This window comes from Dryas octopetala, chromosome 2 (assembly GCF_963921425.1).
Source record: "Dryas octopetala chromosome 2, drDryOcto1.1, whole genome shotgun sequence".
NCBI classification, from domain to species: domain Eukaryota; kingdom Viridiplantae; phylum Streptophyta; class Magnoliopsida; order Rosales; family Rosaceae; genus Dryas; species Dryas octopetala.
The window spans coordinates 5,202,545-5,224,124 of NC_141367.1; the positions used below are offsets into that span (position 1 = coordinate 5,202,545).

General features: G+C 35.9%; 2 protein-coding genes and 2 pseudogenes across 2 annotated transcripts; 2 read left to right on the forward strand and 2 right to left on the reverse strand.

Annotated features, from left to right (window-relative positions):
* The first annotated feature begins 771 nt into the window (after positions 1–771).
* On the forward strand, positions 772–9,449 carry LOC147292660 (uncharacterized). Its single transcript, XM_086232776.1, has 9 exons — positions 772–982; positions 1,066–1,149; positions 1,902–2,011; positions 2,146–2,196; positions 4,807–4,950; positions 5,835–5,924; positions 6,401–6,507; positions 8,213–8,297; positions 9,205–9,449. The coding sequence occupies exons 1-9, from the start codon at positions 871–873 to the stop codon at positions 9,301–9,303; spliced, it is 882 nt and encodes a 293-aa protein (XP_086088902.1). The 5' UTR covers positions 772–870; the 3' UTR covers positions 9,304–9,449.
* Positions 9,450–15,094: 5,645 nt separating this feature from the next.
* Positions 15,095–16,653, reverse strand: LOC147292661 (uncharacterized). The gene is made up of 4 exons (XM_086231914.1): positions 16,167–16,653; positions 15,986–16,046; positions 15,610–15,894; positions 15,095–15,526 (listed from the first exon to the last, which is right to left on the reverse strand). Exons 2-4 carry the CDS (start codon positions 16,022–16,024, stop codon positions 15,398–15,400), a joined length of 453 nt encoding a protein of 150 aa, XP_086088040.1. The 5' UTR covers positions 16,025–16,046; positions 16,167–16,653; the 3' UTR covers positions 15,095–15,397.
* A 140-nt stretch (positions 16,654–16,793) lies between these two features.
* Positions 16,794–18,333, reverse strand: LOC147292662 (stemmadenine O-acetyltransferase pseudogene; annotated as a pseudogene).
* Positions 18,334–20,806: 2,473 nt separating this feature from the next.
* On the forward strand, positions 20,807–21,580 carry LOC147292663 (antimicrobial ginkbilobin-2-like protein pseudogene; annotated as a pseudogene).

Here is a 21,580-nt window from a genome sequence, read left to right on the forward strand (position 1 = left end):
AGGTGACGGCGGGAGGGAAGGAAGGCAGGGGTCGACGGTGGGGGCTGGCCGACAAGTAGCCGGAGAAAGGAGGGAGGTGGGGTTCGTTTCGATCTGAAATGAAAACCCAATTAATTGGACTTTTTTTATTTAATTATTTTTAATTTTTATAACCATTTTTAAATTAAAAAAATAGTAATACAATTTTGTCTTTAAAAGTTAGTAACGTGCAAATTACGTGGTTAATTTTTAATAGAATTTTTGACAGACTTGACATAATGTCCTTAATTGAAAAAAATTATTAATAATAATCCTTGATTGAATCAAAGTGAAAACAGAATCCTCGATTAAAAATATGGGTATAGTTAAAATACTTTTGCTAAAATTTTTTCTATCAAGAATGTACAGTTTCACATCCTACCTTATTAAGCCTTTTTATTGTATATCTACTTTGATTTAACAAAATTTCAATTTCGACCAAAAAAAACAAAATCTTAATTGATTTTTTTTTAATTTATTAAAAAAAGGACAATAAATTAGAGTGAGTATTCTATGTGATCGTAACATCATGTGACATAATTACGTAATATTACCAATTTACTAAAATTATAATACATGGATAATTTTAAGAGTTTTTTCTTAAATTTTAAGTTTTTTATATATTTTAGAATTTTAGACATAATTATTATACATATATATTATAATTTGAGTAAATTAATAACATTACATCATCCTGCCATGTTACCACACCAAATAATTTCTCCTAATTGGGATATCCATAACAGTAACACATTGTCTTTTCATTAGGCCATCTCTAACCCCTAAACCCTAAACCCACTGCGTCCTTGCGTTCTCCTTCCTGTAGGCGCTCTCTGTTGCGCGGAGAAGAATATGTTGCGTAGAAACATTAGATTACGGCGAGAGTACTTGTACAGAAAAAGCTTAGAAGGAAAACAACGGTTGCTCTACGAGAAGAAGCGCAAGATCAGAGAAGCTCTAGAAGGTTTCACCTCTCTCTATGTCCTCTCTGTTCTTTATTTCTACGTTCAAGTTTTTTCTGGGTGCACCCAACTATTTTTCTTGTAGAGGGAAAACCGATTCCTACTGAGCTTCGGAATGAGGAGGCCGTGCTTCGTCAAGAAATCGATCTCGAGGATGAAAGCACTGCTGGTATGATGGGTCTTTGGGAATTCTTTATTTTCTGTTACTTTTCTTTTTGTTTTGTGATGCTTTTGCTTTAAAAAATATATGAACAAATGACATTAACTTGAAATTGCACTAGTCTGTCGTTTATTGATGGCATAACAAAAAAATCTTTTGTTGCATTGCTTGGTGGCTTGGGTGTTTGTGTTTTTTTATTGTGGTAAATTGGGTTTTGCCTTGCTCGGTTGTTAGGATAGAAATTGAGTTTTGTTAGCCTGCATGGTCATTTTGTCTGAAAGCAAAGATCATGGTTTGGATAGAAATTCAGTTCCACTTCTTCCTGTCTTCCTGGATGGAGTGGAATAATTGACCCATGGACGGGGAAAAGCATTTGTTAGTTACAGAGGAGGTCAAAGGGGGAGGGAATTCAAACTATGGTATTGGGTGTGGAGAAGAAGCACTCTTCTTGGCTTATTATTATTTTTTTCTTAATTAAATTATTTACTTATCAAAAACAAAAATTAGGCTGTACAAAACTTTATCACATGGTATAGTCTTTTGTCTGCTGTAGAATATGAGGAGCATCCTTTATTCGTGCTGCACTAAACAGAAAAAAAAAAAAAGGATATTTTTTTTCTTTTCTTGTATTTAAAAGTATTATATTTCTTGTTTATTTATAATAGTTTATAATGTATTCGACAATAATATTAACATGTAATTTTTGGTTTTAAATTTTATCAAGCTAGTGATTCTTCATAATTTTCATTTCTGCATCCTAGTCCCAAGGTCACATATCGATGATGAGTATGCAAACGCATCAGAAAGAGATCCCAAAATTCTGCTAACTACTTCTCGGGATCCGAGTGCTCCGCTAATTCAATTTTCGAAGGTTGGTATATCCTATTGCTTTTCATATCATATAAATATATTCATCTTGCTGAACTTTTCATGTTCACTTTGTTGGTAGTTTGCAAGGTTGGTTTTGATTTTAATATTATGGTTCAAATGCCACTGTTGTTGCAGGAACTGAAATTTGTTTTTCCTAATGCACAACAAATGAATCGTGGTGGCCAGGTTGGTGCACTGTTTTCCCAATATTTATTGGCTTAGTTTTTTTTCCCTGTTCGTGTTGTGGTTTTGTCTCGTCGGAAATTTCTGGAGGAAGCTACAGTTCTGGCCAAGAGCAGTAGGGAGACTGGGCAGTGGGGTAGTTTGTTGTTTTCCTAGTGGGGTACGATTTTGGAAGACAAATAGGACTTGCACAAGACTTTCCTAGTGTGGGAAGGAGTTCTAAAGGGTTTTCCTTGTGTACAAGGGAATAGAATTAGCTAATAGGTAGATTACCTAATTCTATTAGGATTAGGAATCCATATTGTAAGAGGTAAGTCTATGCTCTATAAATAGGCTGCTGCAAGTCTCATAAATAAAAAAAATATATAGCTAGAGACTTCTAGGGAAGAAACTCAAAGGGAGACTCGGGTTAGAGACTCAAGGGTGAGTGACTTGAAGGGAAGGGTTTTTCAAGAGGAAAAAACACAAGAGAGCTATTTGTGCAAGAGAGAAGAGAGCGGCTGCAGAGTTGGGTAGTCTAGGGTTTCAATAAGTTCTTGTACTCTTATTCTATACATAGTGCAGCTGTGATTCTCTAAGGATCACACGGGGACGTAGGCAAAGTTCGCCGAACCTCGATAACAAATCTTGGTGTTCTTTGTGTTTACTTTTGCTGCCATATTGTGTGTTGTTTGCTATATCTGTTTTAACTCTAGAATACATCAAGGACAAGATCACAGGGGGTGTTAATTCACTACAGTTCGGTTTACTTAAATCCATGGTTGCTTGATATTTGGACTGTACGGCAGTTTCCATGTTTTGTTTTTGTTGTTCTTACATGGAGGTCGAGAATATGCCTGGTGAATTTTAAATCTAGAAATATGCATTACACCCTTCGTATTATAAAGAAAATTATTAAGAGCATTTAGTTTTTCATTTTGTGGAATGCGTAGTTTATATATATATGGTATTGACTGGCTAGGACATTGTATACAAGCATAGGAAAACAAGCTTGGAAGCTGCCTAATGCCATTTTAGTTGTTCCCTTTTAATGCCCATGCATCTGGTAAGAACTAATGTATAAATCTAATTCTCTCCCAGTATGGTCATAATTTGGGGAGTTCAGTATATTATATCTTAGCTTGGTTCTTCCCTACCTTATCAGTGTGGTCGACTTGCATTTCTTGCTAGTGGTAATATAAAGTTGCGAATTCTCCAATTAATTCAGCTTGTTGGAAAGTTTTGACTTTCAATAGTAGTAAGAAATTGAGAATCAACATATTATATCCTTTTTTTTTTTTTTTTTTTTTTTTCTAAATATGACTTATTGACAAGTGACTTCTCTTTTAGTAAGTTAGTTACTAAAAGGGTTTTATAAAACGAATTCCAGGGAGCATTACCTGAGTACACAAGAAGTATATAGAAATAGGTGAAAAAAAAAGGTAAGGAAAATAGGAAATGACAAATAGGATAAAAAGATGGATATAACTTTTTTCCACTCAAACAGCCTTCTCAAGAATTGCCCTTCCTAAGTCTATAAATGAATCCTTGACTCTATTGAAAGTGCTGCCATTTAATTCTAACCACAGACACCAGACAAGTGCTAAGCTCTTCTCTGAACTTACATATTCGCCAATATTTTTTTCTGCATGGTGGTGTTTCGGTTCTTATGAATGAACCATGCATTTCCCAACATTGAGTTATTGGCAGATATTTGCTGTGTATTCAGTTTAATCACTCTTTTGTGTGATTCTTTGTGTTCTTACATTGTTCATCATTTGTTGTGCTGCAATATGAACGTGACTATTGCGCCAGAGGATGGGGATATAAAGCGGGAGAAGCAAAAGGCAATTCATAAGAACAAAGGGAAAAGGGAATTGAAGAATCTGAAATTTGGGGTTAGTTATGAAAGAAAGAAAGAGGGGAAGGTAGAAAGGGGTGTGGCCAAGGATATTGAAGATAATTAGTTGGAATGTGAGAGGATTAGGGGGTGTTAGGAAGAGGAGGGTTATTAAGCAAGTAATGGTAAATTCAGGGGCAGATATAGTAATATTGCAAGAGACGAAGAGATCACAAATTGATAGAAGAATGGTGAATAGGATATGGGGCGCAAGATATAAGGATTGGGTATTTGTGCCATCATGCGGGAGATCTGGATCTGTTATTCTTTCTCTGTAATTTTGTCTAATTGGGGGCTTGTTGTGTATTAGAGAGGTTTTCCTACATCTTTGTTTTCCTGGATCTGTTATTCTGTTAGAGTTTGTTGTCTAGGAGCTTGTAGGTTAGTGGACATCTTGTTCACTGTTTTATGTTGTACTGTTTTGTTTTTTAATAAAAGTATGTTTCTTATAATAAAAAAAATCATTTGTTGTGCTGCGATTTGTGGCCCCTTTACTTGAGAGCACAGTGTGAATTTTTTTGTTTTTTTTAGGTGAAACCACTAATTCTTTTCTATGTTATTCTATTTCTCTTGAGTGTTGGAATTCTTGCAATTTGTTAAAAAATTGAAAAGAGTTGGTACTTCTTGACCTCCTTTCACATTTGAGGATAATACCTATCATGGTTCTGATGCTTTGGTCCTTTTGCATAGTAAAGCATCTACTTGACTCTTTTTCTTTACTCCAAACCCTGCAGGTTATTTCTGAAATTATTGAAACTTGCCGTGCACATGATTTTACGGATGTTGTGTTGGTTCATGAACATCGTGGTGTTCCAGATGGTTTGATTATAAGCCACCTTCCTTTTGGTCCAACAGCTTATTTTCAACTACTCAATGTGGTAAGTAGTGTAATAATCTTTGTGTTAATGCAGGACAAATATCTTGATATTAAAACTGATGTAGAACAGCAGAAAAGCAATCCAGACAACAGGAAGTTTCTAGTAGTCTTCAGCAACAAAACTTAGGAGAAAGTGAGGCAGAGATACAGTTTTGAAAACTGAAAGAGAGGGATTATGGTCTAAAGGTTTGAATTGGGCTAGAAAGGGATTAAGTTTTATTACTGTCAGGCATCAGAGATTTTTTGGTTACTGGAAACAGTGCTTGAGGAAGAGATGTGCTATGGTTTTCAAATTTGTGATTTTAAGGGTTAATTCACTTGAACAAAGTTTAGTTAATTATAGAAACTCATTGTAAAGTTGCAACAATTAAAAGAAAGTCAAAGAAGATAAATCTCGGCCTCACACTGGGAATGAAACTTCTGTTGCTTAAATCCACCAAGACAGCCTCATAGCTTCTGGAAACATTTACCGGAAGGTATTGTTTGTTGAATGAAAAGAATTTATGGATCTACATAGTCTCAAAAGTAGACTAGGATTTAAAATTTGGAAACCAAATATAAAAGGCAATCCAATAACTTGAGATGGTCCATGAAAGTCCATGGACCACTTTTACAGTCCATGCATAGTTAATTTTGGTGAATCTATTTATAATATAATTATAATAATAATAAAAAAAAAAAGCATCAGCTTTGTAGTGCAAAGAAACATAAACGGAAGAGGTGATAGTAACAGTTGTAGAATGCCAATCATGATGAACATTGAAATTAATGTTTTAAGTTTGCTTAATTTTTTTTTGTTGCTTTTGTGACTTTGTGGTGCGTGCACTGGATCTATGCTTTGACTTATTTAGTTTATTCACTCTGCTAATAGTATTTTACTTTTAGGTTACAAGACATGACATCAAGGACAAGAAAGCCATGGGAACGATGCCACAGGTTTATCCACATTTGGTTCTTAACAATTTCACGACTAAGGTATCATATCTCATTTAAAAATTTCAACATCTTGATTGCTCACTTTACTCAATATATTTTGCCAAGAAAGATCAGACCCCATTGATCTAATTGAAAATATGACAACTGAGACCTGGTTGATAGTATGGTTCAGATTTCAGAGAGAAGGATGATAACTATAATTGTTCTTTAAATAAATCAGCATTACAGTATTTATACTTATTATTGACTATGTTGGGGAATTTCGCTGTTGGAAGCACAATGATATCCTACTTAGTTTGATGTTGGTGCTTCTGTCTTTATTGATAACCTACCCCTGATTATTATTCATCTGTCTGTATTCTTATTTTTTTCTGATTTGGGGTGCATATGGGGTACTACTACCCATCTTATTCTTATGTATATTTGCATCACCTCATATTTTTGAGTTGGTCTTCTTAATTGCTAACCTATTGACTGTTTTATTATATTTTCTTTCTTTTCTTGATTGTTAATAGTTGGGTGAGAGGACAGCAAATATTTTAAAGCATCTCTTTCCAGTGCCAAAGCCAGATACGAAACGAATAATCACTTTTGCCAATCAGTCTGATTACATTTCATTCAGGTTGGTTTGTTGTTACATACCAGTAAGGATGCTCTTTGAGGATATTGTTTAGTTGGTGTCATAAGCTTAATCATCATGAAGAAGCATCTAGACATTCTCCATGTGTGTGCATATCAATGTTAATTATCTGCTTGGATCTCTTCCTCCATGTGTGCTTGTGCATGTGTCCCTGGCAAACTCCACCTAATCTTAACTTAAATCGGAACTTTTTCTTGTTCTCTAAGTCACTCTATCATTTGTCTTGCTGGTGCACTTTTCTTTCTTCCTTTCCCTTTTCTCTTTTTCTGCAGTTGTGAACTTACAAATCTTGTGATAAATGTATAAATTCATGGTGAAAGATAAAAGTTCAGAGTTTGTGGCCTCTATGCATGCCATTTTTTCAATAATAACAGTATATGCATGCATAATTTTTTGATGAGGAGAGTGGTCGGGTCGATTATCGTCGGTTTGATGGATTTGAGAACCCAGGAATACCCTTTGAATCTCGGTTCAGGTCGGGATATAACCGATTCCTGTAAAATGCCACACAGCAACCGAAACAGATTACAGAAATTCGGCCAGTTTGGGTCGGTGGGTCAGGTTGAAGTGTTGAACCAACCTCCTGCCCACCTAGTTATAAGAAAAAAAAAATAAATAAAAAATAAAAAAAACAGAATTGATACCCAGAGATGCCATGCCATTTACATACGAAATATTAGGTCATCATTTCGATTAGAAGTTCAAAGACATTCTATATTGGTTCTGGATTCTTTGCATTGTAGGTAGTGCGATGACGCCTAGCTAAGGCTCTCGTCGACCATTAATCTTCCAACTGAGTGTGTGCATAAATTACTACGGATACTTGACTGATGTAGGACAACAGAAGGTGGGTGTTTCCTATGATTATAGTGGGGCTTTACATGATAAAAAGTTTAGTTAGTAGAAAAGGTTTGGGGAAAAGAAAGTTTTATGGTTGCTGTAATTTAAGAGAAACTAGAGAAATAGAGAATAATAGGAAGGAGGAGAAGGGAGAAGAAAGTAGAGGAGGAAATATCAGGGCACCGAGCCTTGAACAACCCTTTAATTTTTCATTCATCCAAATCTGATTTGCATACAAGAGATGGTCATATTTAAGGTTTCTAATAGAACTCCCAAGACTCCAAGAAATACTAAAAGACTCTTTAAATAAGAGAACTCTTAGTTCTAACTATGGCAGCGTCCATGGCAGCTCTCATGGTTAACATGGCCGGCGTCATCCAGAACCAACAAAAAATAATTAGGGTTAGGGTTAAAGGTAGCTGCCATAGGCGTTGTCATTCAGAACTAACACAAAAATAGTTAGGATTGGGGTGTTTTGGGAATATTGGTGGGTGAGTTGAGTAATTTGTTTTCTTTCAATTTTGTGGGCAGTTTGGGGTTGGCAATAGTACCGCTTTGGAGCATTTTTTTTTTTCTTTTTTGTGGATGACTGGTTGGTATTTTATACATTGTTAGTATAAAATATTTATGCTTCTGTTTCCATTATTAGATGCAATAGCTTTTTTTGTGTTTTCTTGTTCTGTTTTTTTTTCCCTATTTTGTCTTTAAGCATTGCTTTAGCGAGCAGTTGTACCATGGGATTCATTATACTTCTTATACAGCCAGTTATTTCTTATCTAGGAATGTATTCTTCTCTAAGTGCAAATGTGTTGCTTTGATTTTCCATTAACAATTTGAGAACCTGCAGGCATCATGTTTATGAGAAGCATGGAGGTCCTAAATCCATTGAGCTGAAGGAGATTGGTCCTCGGTTTGAATTGAGGCTCTTTAAGGTTATTACTTCACAATTTATTCACTTTATCTTCATTGTCGATAAATTTTCCTTCTTGCAATGATATCACACGTGCTTCATTTTAAATTCACATGGGGATGTTGTTGATGTTCTGTGGGCAACAGTTGTTAAATGTCTCTGTTACTTTTACCTTCCCCCATGGAATTGTGGCTGTGGCTTTTGTCGTTCTCTTTGTTTTTTCGTGCTTGAAGAAGTGTGTTTCTAAGGCAGTTGGCCCAAAAGACAGGTTTACCCAATTAAGTGTTCTGCGTTGAACATTTTACGGAAAAACCTGTGCCCAATTATCTCTTACCCTTCCTATCCTATGCCCAACATTTTCTAGGTTCAAGCTTCCCATACACATTGGAAGAAACCTGTTTGTTGGGTTGGTGGTCTTTTTTTTTTTTTTTTTTTTTCTCTTTATTTACTACCAAATGTTGGAAAATGATGGTAATTTTAGGGTCTGTTTGGTTCATGATCCGAAAATTAGTTTCAAAAACTAGTATACAACTCAAAATTTGGATTCTATTCTTAGTAGTTTTAATATTTTGGAAACAAGTTTGATATCATATATGAAAATTGTATGGAATTTCAAAAATTTTGAAAATGACTTGGTATTAGTGTACCATGTCCCGAACCTAGGGTTTGGGGTTCAAGGTTCGGGGCCTAGGTCTAAAGACAAGGGCTCGAAACAAGAGTTTGGGGCTCGAGGCCCAAGTCAAAGGTCTGGGATCCAAGATTCCGGGTTGAGGATTGGACTTTGGGTCTAGTCCCAGGTTCGAGTTCCGGATTTGAGTGTGCTGGTAGTGTGATGATCTAATGACCTGGCTTCTTGGTAAAGGTCCTTTTTTATGTTTATGACTAGTAGAGTGTTTACTTGTTGACACTTTTTTGCATTTGTGTTACAGATAAAGTTAGGAACAGTGGATCAGAGTGAAGCCCAGACTGAATGGGTCATCAGGCCATACATGAACACAGCCAAGAAACAGAAGTTTATAGGGGATTAAAGCATAAACATTTTTAATTGCAATTTTGGTAACCAGTCTTTTGTATGATTTAACCAGCTGAACTCTTTTCCGTTCATTGATACAACAAGCATAGTACAAACTACCTATCAGTGATTATTTTTCTGATTTTTGGAAACTTTAGCGTCCGTTTACTGTTTTTGTAACCAGAGAGGGATAATAATCATAATATATGGGAGAAATGAGAAAACTTTATGAAACTAAAACTAAAAAAAGAAAAAGAAAAAAGAATATATTTAATGCTGGTTTTAGTTTTTAATCTTTGATTCTTAATTTTGAATCACTATAAATATTTTCCTCATTCCATGACATGTATAATCTCACCTACTGTCAATAAACTAGTCATTTTGCAAATAGTGCATTCTGGACATTAAAAAAAATCAATTATTATAATTTCGTTGCCTGCATGTAATTAGGAGTGACAAGAAAAAATGGTTTCTAAATACCTAATTAGGGGGACGCCTACAAAATATTTTGAACTTTAAACTATATGACATTGTATGCAGTTTTCCAGACATGTAAGTGTAAAAATTGTTAATGTTAAATCAGAAAATTACAGTTTAGTCATTATTATGTTTATTTTTTAGACTGAAATTTTATGGGTATTTTTTTTTTTCTAAACGAAGCCTTTTTTTTCCACTGCCACATCAAAAAAAATGTCTTATCATTTTTTTATTTTTTGAGGGTATAAGGTATTAGTTCACCATGTATTCTTTTAGGGTATAAAATGAGATTTGTGAAATTCAAAATTTTAAAGTTAAAAATTAAAGTAAAGCCGACAAATTAGTATTGAGGGTTTGAGGGTTTGAGGAAGAAGCAAAAATGTAGATAAATTAAATTTTAGTGATATTCATGGCAAAAAAAAAAAAAAAATCAAATGATATCTTCTGGCGAAAAAACAAAAATCAAATGATATTCATGGTAGATGCTTGTAGCTTAAACAACTAAAGAGCTGACTCCTACAAAAAATAAATGTGTGTGATTTTCTTAAAAGGTGACCTATACATATAAACGGGATTTATAGAACCTCCTATGGCTGTGCTTAATTGTTTCTATTCCTGTTTCTCATAGGAAACCTCATATTTTGTTGAAGAAATTTGGGGAATTGGGTTGTCGTTTTGGTTTTCTGTGGCTGTAGTTTTTTTTTAGTTTGTTTAAGCTTTGCCTCTTTGGGCTTTGCTGTTGTCTTTTGTTTGTTTGTTTCTCTGCCTTTGGGGTTTTTTTAATATCATGTTGTTTCAATAAAACAAAAAACAAAAAACAAAAGGGTCATCAGGCCGTACATGAACATAGCCAAGAAACAGAAGTTCATAGGGGATTAAAGCATGCACATTTTTAATTGCAATTTTGGTAACGTCTTTTGTATGAGTCAACCGGCTGAAATCTTTTCCGTTCATTGATACCAAACTACCTATCAGTGATTATTTTTCTGATTTTTGGAAACTTTGGGATCCATTTACTGTTTTTATAACCAGAGAGAAGGATAATATATGGGAGAAATGAGAAAACTATATGAAACTTAAACTAAAAAAAAGAAAAAGAAAAAAGAATATATTTAATGCTGGTTTTAGTTTTTAATCTTTAATTCTTAATTTTTAATCACTTTATAAATATTTTCCTCATCCCCTGACATGTATCATCTCTCACCAAGTGTCACTAAACTAGTCATTTAGCAAATAGTGCATTCTAGACATTAAAAAAAATCAATTATTATAATTTCGTTGCCTACATGTAATTAGGAGTGACAAAAAAAAAAAAAGGGTATCTAAGTACCTAATTAGGGGGACGCCTGGAAGTATTGACTATAAAATATTTTGAACTTTAAACGTACTATATGACATTGTATGCAGTTTTCTAGACATGTAAGTGTAAAAATTGTCTATGTAAAATCAGAAAATTAGAGTTTAGTCCTTATTATGTTTATTTTTTTGACTGAAATTTTATGGGTTTGTTTTTTTTTTTTTTCTAAACGAAGCTCTTTGACCACTGCCATGTTAAAAAAATATGTCTATCATTTTATTTTTTGAAGGTGAAGGTATTGGGTATGATTTCATACTGTATCCTTTTAGAGTGTAAAATGAGATTTGTGGAGTCCAAAATTTTAAAGTTAAAAATTAAAATAAAGTCGACAAACTAGTATTGAGGACTTAAGGAAGAAGCAAAAATGCAGATAAATTAAAGTTAAGTGATATCCATGGCAAAAAAAAAAATATATATCAAATGATGGATATCTTTTGATGACCAAAAAACAAAAATAAAATGATATTCATGGCAGATGCTTGTTGCTCAAGCAACTAAAAAGCTGTCTCCTACAAATAAATGGGCGCGCAGGTGACCTATACATATAAACCGGATTTATAGAACCTCTTATGGCTGTGCATGATTGTTTCTATTCCTTAGGAAAATAGGAAACCTCATATACTTAGTAAAATAGGAAACCTCATATACTTGGTAAAATAGGAAATGAATGTATATATACCACACCCCACACCACTACATACAATTCATTTGTTGTACAAGCTAGTAGTTGCGATAAGCAGTTAATTAGAGGCAAAACACAAACCAGTTAATCTCATGGCCGCCTCTGATCACGTTGTGTTGAACATAAAGACAGAAAATTCAATGCCAAAACAACAACTAGTAGAAGCTGCTGCTCTTGCTTCTTATCGTCTTTTCAGGTTTTTCTGCCTTTTCCTCATCATCATAATCATCATCATCTTTCTCGTTGCTCTCCCCTTCTTTTTGTACTACACCGGCCCGGTTAAAGTCGACTTTCACGTAACTCATGCCTCAGTCACCCAATTTAACTTCACCGCCGCCCCCGCTGCTGCCCCCGTCGCTGCCGCCACCCTTCACTACAATCTCACCCTGACAATCACAGTCCAAAACCCCAACAATGCTTACGGCGTCTATTACGAGCGCGTTGAAGCCGTGGCTTCTTACAAGAACCACAGGTTTGGTCTGCTCCACTTGAACCCCTTCTACCAACCCCAAAGCAATACAACCATTCTCACAGCCACTTTCCAAGGGCAGCAGCTACTGGTTCTTGGGGTTCATGAGGAGCCTTCTGTTGTTGCTAATAACAGTGGAGTTTACGAGATTGATGTGAAGCTCAATCTTCGAAACAAGTACTCCACATCGGCTACGATCACAGATTGGCATACGAAGCCCACGATCGAATGCTCGTTGATGCTTCCGATGATCGATACTCATAGTACCAGTGGCAGCAAAAGCAGTAGTAGTAGTGGTGGTGGTGGAGGTTTTGAGAGTCCAAAGTGCAATTTCGATTTCGGATTCCTATACCCGACTTTCTCTTCCCACAAGAGCTCACATAGCTAGCTTTCTTGGTCTTGGTTTTTTAGATAGATTGTATGGAATATATTTAGGAATTTATTTTTTGGTTGTAATTGTATATGCATATGATTCAATACTGTAATGTTTTGCCTTCTGCTAAAGAAATTAAGAAAAACTTGATTCATTTCACATCTTACTTTTGTTTTTCTAAAATAAAATGATTCTTATAATATGTCTCGAACAAACTAATTACTTAATGTCGTATGTGATACTGCATAATGGGTCTCAAAATACACAACCTATGAATATTTCCTATATGTAATAATCACAAAATGAGTAGGAATTCTAATTACTAATCTTTTTTTCCTTTTGACAAAATTAATTAAGTTTATGCATAAATACAAAATGGATCATTATAACCCAATTTAGACGGATCCATTGGGATAGCAGTAGCTAAGAACAATATGACTTACGATCCTGTAATCCCATGACAAAGGTAATGTGTTTTTATTGAAGCTGATCAGAGACAATGTTTTGACAGCCGATGTTTAGGCATATCGTCTAAAAAATAGAAGAATTGAGTTTTTTTTTTATTTTATTTTTTTTTATTTTGTTTTTTTATTTAATTTGAGATAATTAGGCTTTAGTTCTTTAGTTAGTTAGGTTTTACAAAAATAGGTACCGTGTTTTTTATAATCTGTTTTCCTCTTTTTTGTAGTCAAGTTAATTCTTTGATTAAATGCCACATCAACAATTCTGATTTTTTGCAACACAATCGAATTTAATTTAAAAACCCCAAACTGCCCACTTACGGGATAAGATTAGGAATGGCAAAAATATCTGCGGATTAGGGTCTCTGCAGAGCCTCGATCCGATTAAAAAATAAATGGAGATGCTATACGGGGTGGGTTCGAATTCGGCAATTTTTAACAAGGAACCAATCGGGGACGAGGCTGGTATGGTATTGATTCCCCTGACCCTGAACCCGCCCTGATTATATATCTACTTTATTTTTATTTTTTATATTAAATATGTTAATATTATAATATATATGTATCATGTGTGGTATATGTATTTATGAATTTAAGGATTTATGAATTATGGATGTATAGCTTATGGTATATGGATTTATGGATATATTGATTTATGGATTATGAATTTATAATTATAGACTATCGGATTTATTTTTGCACATTACTAATACATCTATAAAAAAATATTGGTGGTTAGATTCCTAATTGCCACTTACATATTAAGAATTTGTGTTTTGCACATGAAATTTTTTTATTAAATATTAAAACATGATTTTAACTGTTAGTGTGTATTATGGCAAAAAAAAAAAAACAAAAAAAAGGAGGTAGGATTCATGGAGGGGTTCAAGGGGGAACTCTCCAGTGGGGTTGGGGGCAGAGAATCCCTGTTTAATTACCTGGGAAATTTAGGCGGATTCGTGAAATAAAAAAGACATCTATTCCAAAACCAGTTGACAATGAGAGGAGTAGTCCAAAACTCTTATAACCTACTATGCAAGGTCACATTTTCAATGTGCATGAGATATTTCTCTTAACAAGTGCGCTACTCCAAGTGTGGCGTCACTCAAGCCTAACACGTAAATAATTCATATTAGGTGACGTAGGAGCACTTGCGATCGTTGGACCTAACATGTGGATAGCCTGTTCTGATATTAATGATCGAGATCGAGTATATAGTCTTAACCCTTATAAGTCACTATGGAAGAACTTATATTTTCAATGTGGGAGTTCTCAACATGCCCCGTTTCCATCCCTAGATAAGATAGATTGGTGGGTGAGTTGAATAATAAGGTTTGTTTTTTCAATTTTTTGGGCGGGGTAAGCAGTTTGGGGGTGGCATTGGTATCCCCATCCTCCCCTCTCTTACTGTAACATTTTTTTATCGATGCTGTTTTTTTTTTTGGCCAGGTTAGTGCTGTGCTTTAATAATATCCCTTTGGCCTCCCATTTTTTCAATCAGAATAAATATTTTATGCTACTGTTTCAATAATTAATTAGATGCAAAATAGCTTTTTTTGTGCTTTCTTTTTCTCCTTTTTTGTTTTTTGTTTTTTTTTTCCATAATTTATGTTTAAGCGTTGATTCGAGCAGTTGTACCATCGGAATCATTATAATTCTTATATAGTCATATTTTTCTTATCTAGGAAAGTAGTCTTCTCTAAGTGCACATGTGTTGCTTTGATTTTCCATTAACAATTTGAGAACTGCATGTAAGAATTGAACGGACTTGTGCATTGTTCTACTAGGAGTCAATGTCTCACTGACTTCAAATACAAGTAATAAGTTTATTAGTAAGACATAAATTAAGAAGTCCATCTTAGATATGATCCTATCTACTATAAATGGAAAATTAGACTAAAAAAAAGAGGGAAAATGTTGCAACACTAATGCGGGATGCATGTAAATTTTTAATCATAATGAGAAGAAATTGCAATGTCACTGAATTTTTCCATTGATTCGGCTTGAGTAGCTAGCTTAGTGCTAATGAAATTAGGGAAAGATCTTGGTTGGTCCTGGAATATGGACACTATGAAATCATTGGTAATGGGCAATATGATTATGTAGAACCCATTGGAACATGAAGATGTTCTCCTGGCCTTTGGCATTAGAAAAAACAAGCCTAATCTTCAATCCTAAGGCTACTGCCTGACAGTTATGTCATACATAAGATTGTTCTAGAAGGAACCCTTTACCCTTTGGAACATGAAGAAAGACGCTGTTGTGGTCAACATGTACAAAAAAACAGAGGTTCATCTCTGGACATGCCCTTGTGCATTTATAGCAAGCATTTGAGTGGAGTTGAGGCATTCAGTTCCAAGCTGAATTGAATCACCACGAAGAATTTCATCAACAACTTGATTGATGGCATTTCCTTTAGCCTACAGACAGTAGAATGTTTCATGTTTCAAATAACTCCAAGAGGGTTTTGACAGACAAATATAAACATAATAGGCATAGTTACCTTAACTCCAATGGCAATGGCTGTTTTAAGCTTAACAAGCTGACCCAATCTTAAAGAAGCCCCCTTTTTATCTTTGAGAAAGATCAATGGGACCTTCCTCGACTGTGCCAAGCTCGGCAGATGCTTTGACAGCCACCGTGGGTTGCAATCAAAAGCTATCAGTACAGCCTGAAGCTCGAGGGATGCAGCTTTCGGATTCAGTGCTAAGCTTGCTGCCATTGCTGTCATTGGTTTCATGCGTTCAAGCACACGAGTCACCTCATTGACCCGTATTGCGAATTGTTGCTACAAAACATAAAGAAAAACAAAATCAATTTGGTCATTTTATCAATTATCACACATTCGGGTTCGGTAATCTGAATCCAATCATCCAAACCTTGAACCAAATCTTTGCAGGTAAAGACTTGCCATCCATAAGTCTGGCTCACTCTATCCTTCTGTACAGCATGAAGATAGAACTAAATTAATTAATGTCGTTATTAATTGGAAAAATATTTATCAGTGAAATTTAAATCTATTTACTGAAAAGATAACCATAACCATAACCATAACACAACCTCTGAATTGATTCGAGCAGACAATGGAGACCTTCTTCATCATAGCAAGGGCCAACTGAATTTTACTTAGAAATTCTCTAACAAAAAGGTGCACGGTAAGACACAAGCAGCAATCGAAAGAGGTAGGGTGAGTGCTACCTTACTTGGAGGAGGATAGCTAGAAGTTTTCCCCTTGGACGGTAATCTAAGGCCAACATGATCTGGTCTTTGAAATTCTGCTTGGAAGCTGTCTAGTTTGAAAGAAATTATTCTGGGGACCAAAGTTGAACAAAAAGACTTCGCCTAATAGACTCAAGTTGCTGAACATCAGACTACCAAGTAACGGATTCAACACTATCTGACAGTCTCCTCTCATTAAACTAATGAAGCCAAAAGATTCTCATATAATCAAAACACTCAAAGATTAATTCTATCTCAACTAACAACAATATTTGTAAACAAATCTCTTATATATAATGAGAGGTATGGTCGGTCATTGGTGAAGATAATAGCTAGCGTTGTGTCAAGACTCAAATTTAAGACATCTTTATACTCAAAACCAAAAATGTAACCCACTCAGAGATCAAATTTCATTGGAGGAAGCAACCCAACCAGCCTTACTGCTACACTTCTACCTACTTGAGGAAAAGCTAGAAGATTGATTTCAAATTAAGAATAACATTATTCTTTTACACATTCATAATTTACACATGATAAGCCCACTCCCTTAATTCAACACCCAGTTGGATGAACAGAGGAGATAAACTCGTTATCACTTTCTAATTGAGCCATGACTTCCTCCTCCAAGCTAATGTATGCCTCTATTCCACCACCCTCTTTGGTGTCTATGAAATTTACAAGGTTGTTGAAGGTCGGCGCGGGTAATCCCACCCATGTAGGCCTCCCCCAACCAAAATCATTATAATCATACAGAGGAAATTTGCAAAAACTACTAAAGCTAAATGAAACCAGCTCTCCTTTAATAATACTATCAGCACTTTCATTGAGGAAACCCAAGTGCTCATGATCACCCTGTTGTAGTCTTTTCACATAGTCATTGTCAATCTTGCTTATTTCTTCCCGTACCTGCCTCACCACGCCAGACCAATTTTCTTCCCCCATACTATTTAAGAATGGAGCTGTCATGGCAACACGATAAAAATTTCCAAAAGAATGTTGAGGCAATTGTGGATCAAACCGTGGACGAAGGTTCACAGCATGAACAACAATGTAAAACTTCTCAGGGCCTGTGTCCTTGGTAAGGGCCACAAATCGACTCCATATGAAAGCAGATAAAGCCTCAACGCGTGATGGCGGTTTCTGATTTCCTAACCCTGCAGCTCTGTCTCCATATTTTGCTCTGAGAACCTCGAGGATAGAGGCATCAAACACAAACCTCTTGGTTATTTTATTCTTTGTTATACCAATGCCTGCATCATATCCAACAAACTCCTTTGGTGGAAAGAGTGCGGCTGAGACAAATTCCGGACGCTCTATTTTGGATTGATCATCTCCACGGGTGGCAGCAGCCCATCTTTTGCTGAACATGAAACAAGATAATCCATCTGCAAGCTTGTGAGAAATGCAATGGCCAATGGCAAATCCTCCGCACTCAAAGATGTTGAGCTGGACGCCCAAGGCATATTCATTAGCAATATCGTCTAGTTCAAATGGAACGAACTTATTGAGTTCACTGGGGATCGGATTCTTTAGAACATCAGAAAGTTGGCACTTGACTTGAGCTTCAATGAAGGGAATGCCCTCATCATTGCAATCTATAAAATGGTTGTTGTTGATTCGTCCAGCGAGTGGGTAGAAAAGGGTCAAGACCTCTGCTAAGGACTTCTTAAGGTGGTTGGATATTTCATTGATGTTGGGTTTTGTCTTGTCATTGAATTCATAAAAAAGGACCAAAGGGAAATACGTTGGGGGTGATAATTGATCAAGAAAGGAGAACTGGTAATGACGAAGATGGTCAGGAGTTGAAGAAGATGGCTTGATCATCTCCTTGGAGATTACTTCAACTTCAAGGATCATTCTAATTCTCTCCTAATTAACTCTGATGGAATTGGGGCAAAGAGTTGTACCTGACTATACACATATAGTCATACAGAAGTAGTTGTCAATTATAGGGAGAAGGTCAAAGGCTGCTTTGATTGTGTGGTTGTGGTTCTACATGCATATGTGGGGGATTAAAGGGATGGAGATGTGATGGGGTAGACAAAAAAAAAATGGGAATTCAAGATAAGCCCGCCACTCTGGTAGACAAAAAGGTGGGGTAGCCGGTAGGTAACAAAGATAATGACCCTCTTAATTTTTATTTTTATTTTTTTGTCAGAAAGATGATGAATTGATGACCCTCTTATGTACAAAGTGTAAAAGAGGCCAGATTACTGGAGAATAAATTACTCTAGTGTAAAAGGGATATTACTGCTTGATTACAATAATAGAGCTTTGTTAATGAAGAGTGAGTGTTAATGTCTCTGTGATCCTATAAGAGTAAAGGCTAAGTATTTTCCTCACACTCAAAGTTTATGGAAGTATCTGTATTTCTGGGAAGGAGTAATAACTCATAATTATCTTTAACATTATATATCATTCCAAAAACAAACAAAAAAAGAACATTATATTATTTCATATTCTAGTGTTTTCTATTGGTATGATCATCATGTAATGTAAAGTTGTAACGACCCGACCCAAGTTTCATTAGAAATTAAAATTTTTATTTTTTATAATGGTCATTTTAAGGCGTAGTGGGAGATTAAATTGTGAGACTTCGTATTTTTTTTTCAAGGAAAATTTTTAAAATATCTTGGGAATTTATTTGAGAAAATAAAAGGTTTTGAATTTAAATTTTAAATTTTTGATTTTAAATTGGGATTGACTCAAAGTTGACTTTTAAAATTAGTAGGTTTTTTATTTTGACTTTTGGCCCGTTGGATAGATACCGATCTCACGAGTTCGTAGACACGAAGCACGCGTAAATCGGAGTTATAGTTTGGGTTTTACGGACGTTCAAAGTAAGGGGCAATTTTGTAAATTTCATAAAATGGGTTTTAAAAACCCCAAAGGGACCAGAAAATTCGGGACTCTCTCTCCCCTCTCTCCCCGACATTCTCTCTCTCTCTCTCTCCCTCGCCCGTTCAGTACCGCCGACCTGTCATCGGCGCGTGGGCGCGCGTCCGGCGGCGGATGGAGGCGGACGAGAGCTCCCCGAGCTCGCCGTCTCTCCCTCTTCCTCGCCCTGGTGTCGGCGTAGCCCAGAAACCCCTCAGAATCGAGAACTCAGATTTTGCCGTTTGGAACTCCGGCGTTGACTCGCCGTTTCCGGTGTCTTCGCGGCCCAGCACCGGCCTAGAAAGCTTCCTCTCGTCGAGCCGAGCATGGTGGTGTGCTCCGATCGTCCACCCGACGCCCCTCGAAGACAAATCGACGCTGTGAAGGCCGGCGGCTTCCGCCGCCGATTCCGGCGATAATTGGCCGTCGGTCCAGTTGTTAAAAACGATCCTCTAGGTAGTGTGCGTAACAAGTGGAAACTGGTCATGTGCGTAACAAGTGACCACATTTTCAGGGGCATCTTAGTTCATTCATCACATTTTCATGTGACCAATTCTGTTAATTTTCAGATGGAAGTTAATGTTTGTACTGCTTTGGTACAACTTGAAAAATTCGCGAATCAAATTGACATTTTTTATAGTTAATAGACTAAATTAAGAATCAGTGTAAAGTTCGTGTATCATTTTTCTATTTAACCCTATTTTGTTTTGACTATGAATCTTAATTCTTATCCCAAGTCTTTTTTCTAATAAATTTTGTACTCATCAGCCATTCAGCTAAATCTTACATTCAGTTTATTATATATGTACCATATTAATTACTCTTTGCTAGAGAAGCGACTTTGTCAACATGCGTGTGCCTACTGACCAAGATTAATTTACTTCCGATTAAAATTAAACTTAAACACACATTAATAAACGCATAAATCCAACCATTAATGGTATTGACTTTCATCTGTCCATTATGTTAATTAAGTCCCTCGCGACAAACTTGAATTCCTCTCTCAACTTTATAAGCGAAACTTATTGATCGAGTGAAATGGTTCATACGTCGACATGATTGGTTTAGCCACTTATAAAGTTGTTTATTAACTATATATTAAACTAATAGTATTTCTTTCTACAATATTGAAGAGATCCCGAGTTTGAATTAATCCCCATCTTCCTGTTAAAAAATATTCAAATCATGTATTAGAAATAGAAAATAAAATTAATTAGACCATATATGCGCAATATATGAAGATATAAACCGAAAGTACCGATTTTATTATTTAAATATAAAATCTTAACACGTGACTTCTAATAAGTGGAATGCATGGCTATACCAAACCAGATCAACATGATACAGTGAGTATCTAACCTATATTTTTCTCCAGCATATATTGTATGATTTGTCCATTAAGTTGTGCAAGAGTGAAAGTTTCCTGCAGAACAAGTCAACACGTACTCGGTAAGATTTTTGAATAGGCTTCCATAAAAAAGTCAGCAATTTCAACTCCAGCCATAGACAATGTTTTTGAAACCTCCTATATATATAGAGTACGTGTGTTCTTGGACATATAGAAACATACATATCCAGAAGGACGTACCAGAACAAATTAAACCCACCTTGAGTCTCGATCTCATATATCCAATATGTTGAGCTCCAAATCAATCCCACTGGGTTTCTTACTCTTCTGTCTTTTCCACCATGCAGCCATTGGTGCTTCTCCACTTTACCATCGCTGCTTCAGCCCTGAAAACTTCACTGCCAACACCCCATACCCTGATAACTTGAACCAGCTGTTCAATCTCTTATACACCAAAGTCCCTCCTACTGGGTTCGGCCTTGGTTCCACTGGCAAACCCCAAAAGGCCCAAAACCAAGTACATGGGCTTGCTCTTTGCCGCGGTGATGTCTCAACCTCAAATTGTAAGACTTGTGTGGTTGATGCAAGCAAAGAGCTTGGCCAGCTCTGCCCTCATAGCAAAGGAGCCATAATATGGTACGACCACTGCTTGTTAAAGTACTCAAATCTGGACTTTTTTGGGCAAATTGATAGCAGCAACAAGTTCTCTATGTGCAACGTCAAAGAAGTAGAGAATCCGACACCGTTTAATGAGAGAGTTAAGGAATTGTTAAGTGGGTTGGCTAATGAAGCTTGTGATAATAATGGTAATCCAAAGCTTTATGCTACTGGTGAAGTAGAGCTCGATGCATCGACGACGTTGTATGGTTTGGCTCAGTGCACAAGGGACCTCTCTAGCATGGATTGTAAGAAGTGTCTTGATGGTGCAATAAGCGAACTGCCCAACTTTTGTGATGGAAAGCGAGGTGGGCGTGTTGTGGGCGGAAGTTGTAATGTTGGATATGAACTTTACCCCATAGTTGGTACTTGA

Coding starts and splice junctions, on each gene's coding strand:
- LOC147292660 (XM_086232776.1), top strand. CDS start 871: ATGTTGCGTAGAAACATTAGATTACGGCGAGAGTACTTGTACAGAAAA. Junction 2,012..2,145: donor CGCTAATTCAATTTTCGAAG/GTTGGTATATCC, acceptor CTGTTGTTGCAG/GAACTGAAATTTGTTTTTCC. Junction 8,298..9,204: donor TTGAATTGAGGCTCTTTAAG/GTTATTACTTCA, acceptor TTTGTGTTACAG/ATAAAGTTAGGAACAGTGGA.
- LOC147292661 (XM_086231914.1), bottom strand. CDS start 16,024: ATGGATGGCAAGTCTTTACCTGCAAAGATTTGGTTCAAG. Junction 15,895..15,985: donor CTGCAAAGATTTGGTTCAAG/GTTTGGATGATT, acceptor TATGTTTTGTAG/CAACAATTCGCAATACGGGT. Junction 15,527..15,609: donor CCATTGCCATTGGAGTTAAG/GTAACTATGCCT, acceptor TACTGTCTGTAG/GCTAAAGGAAATGCCATCAA.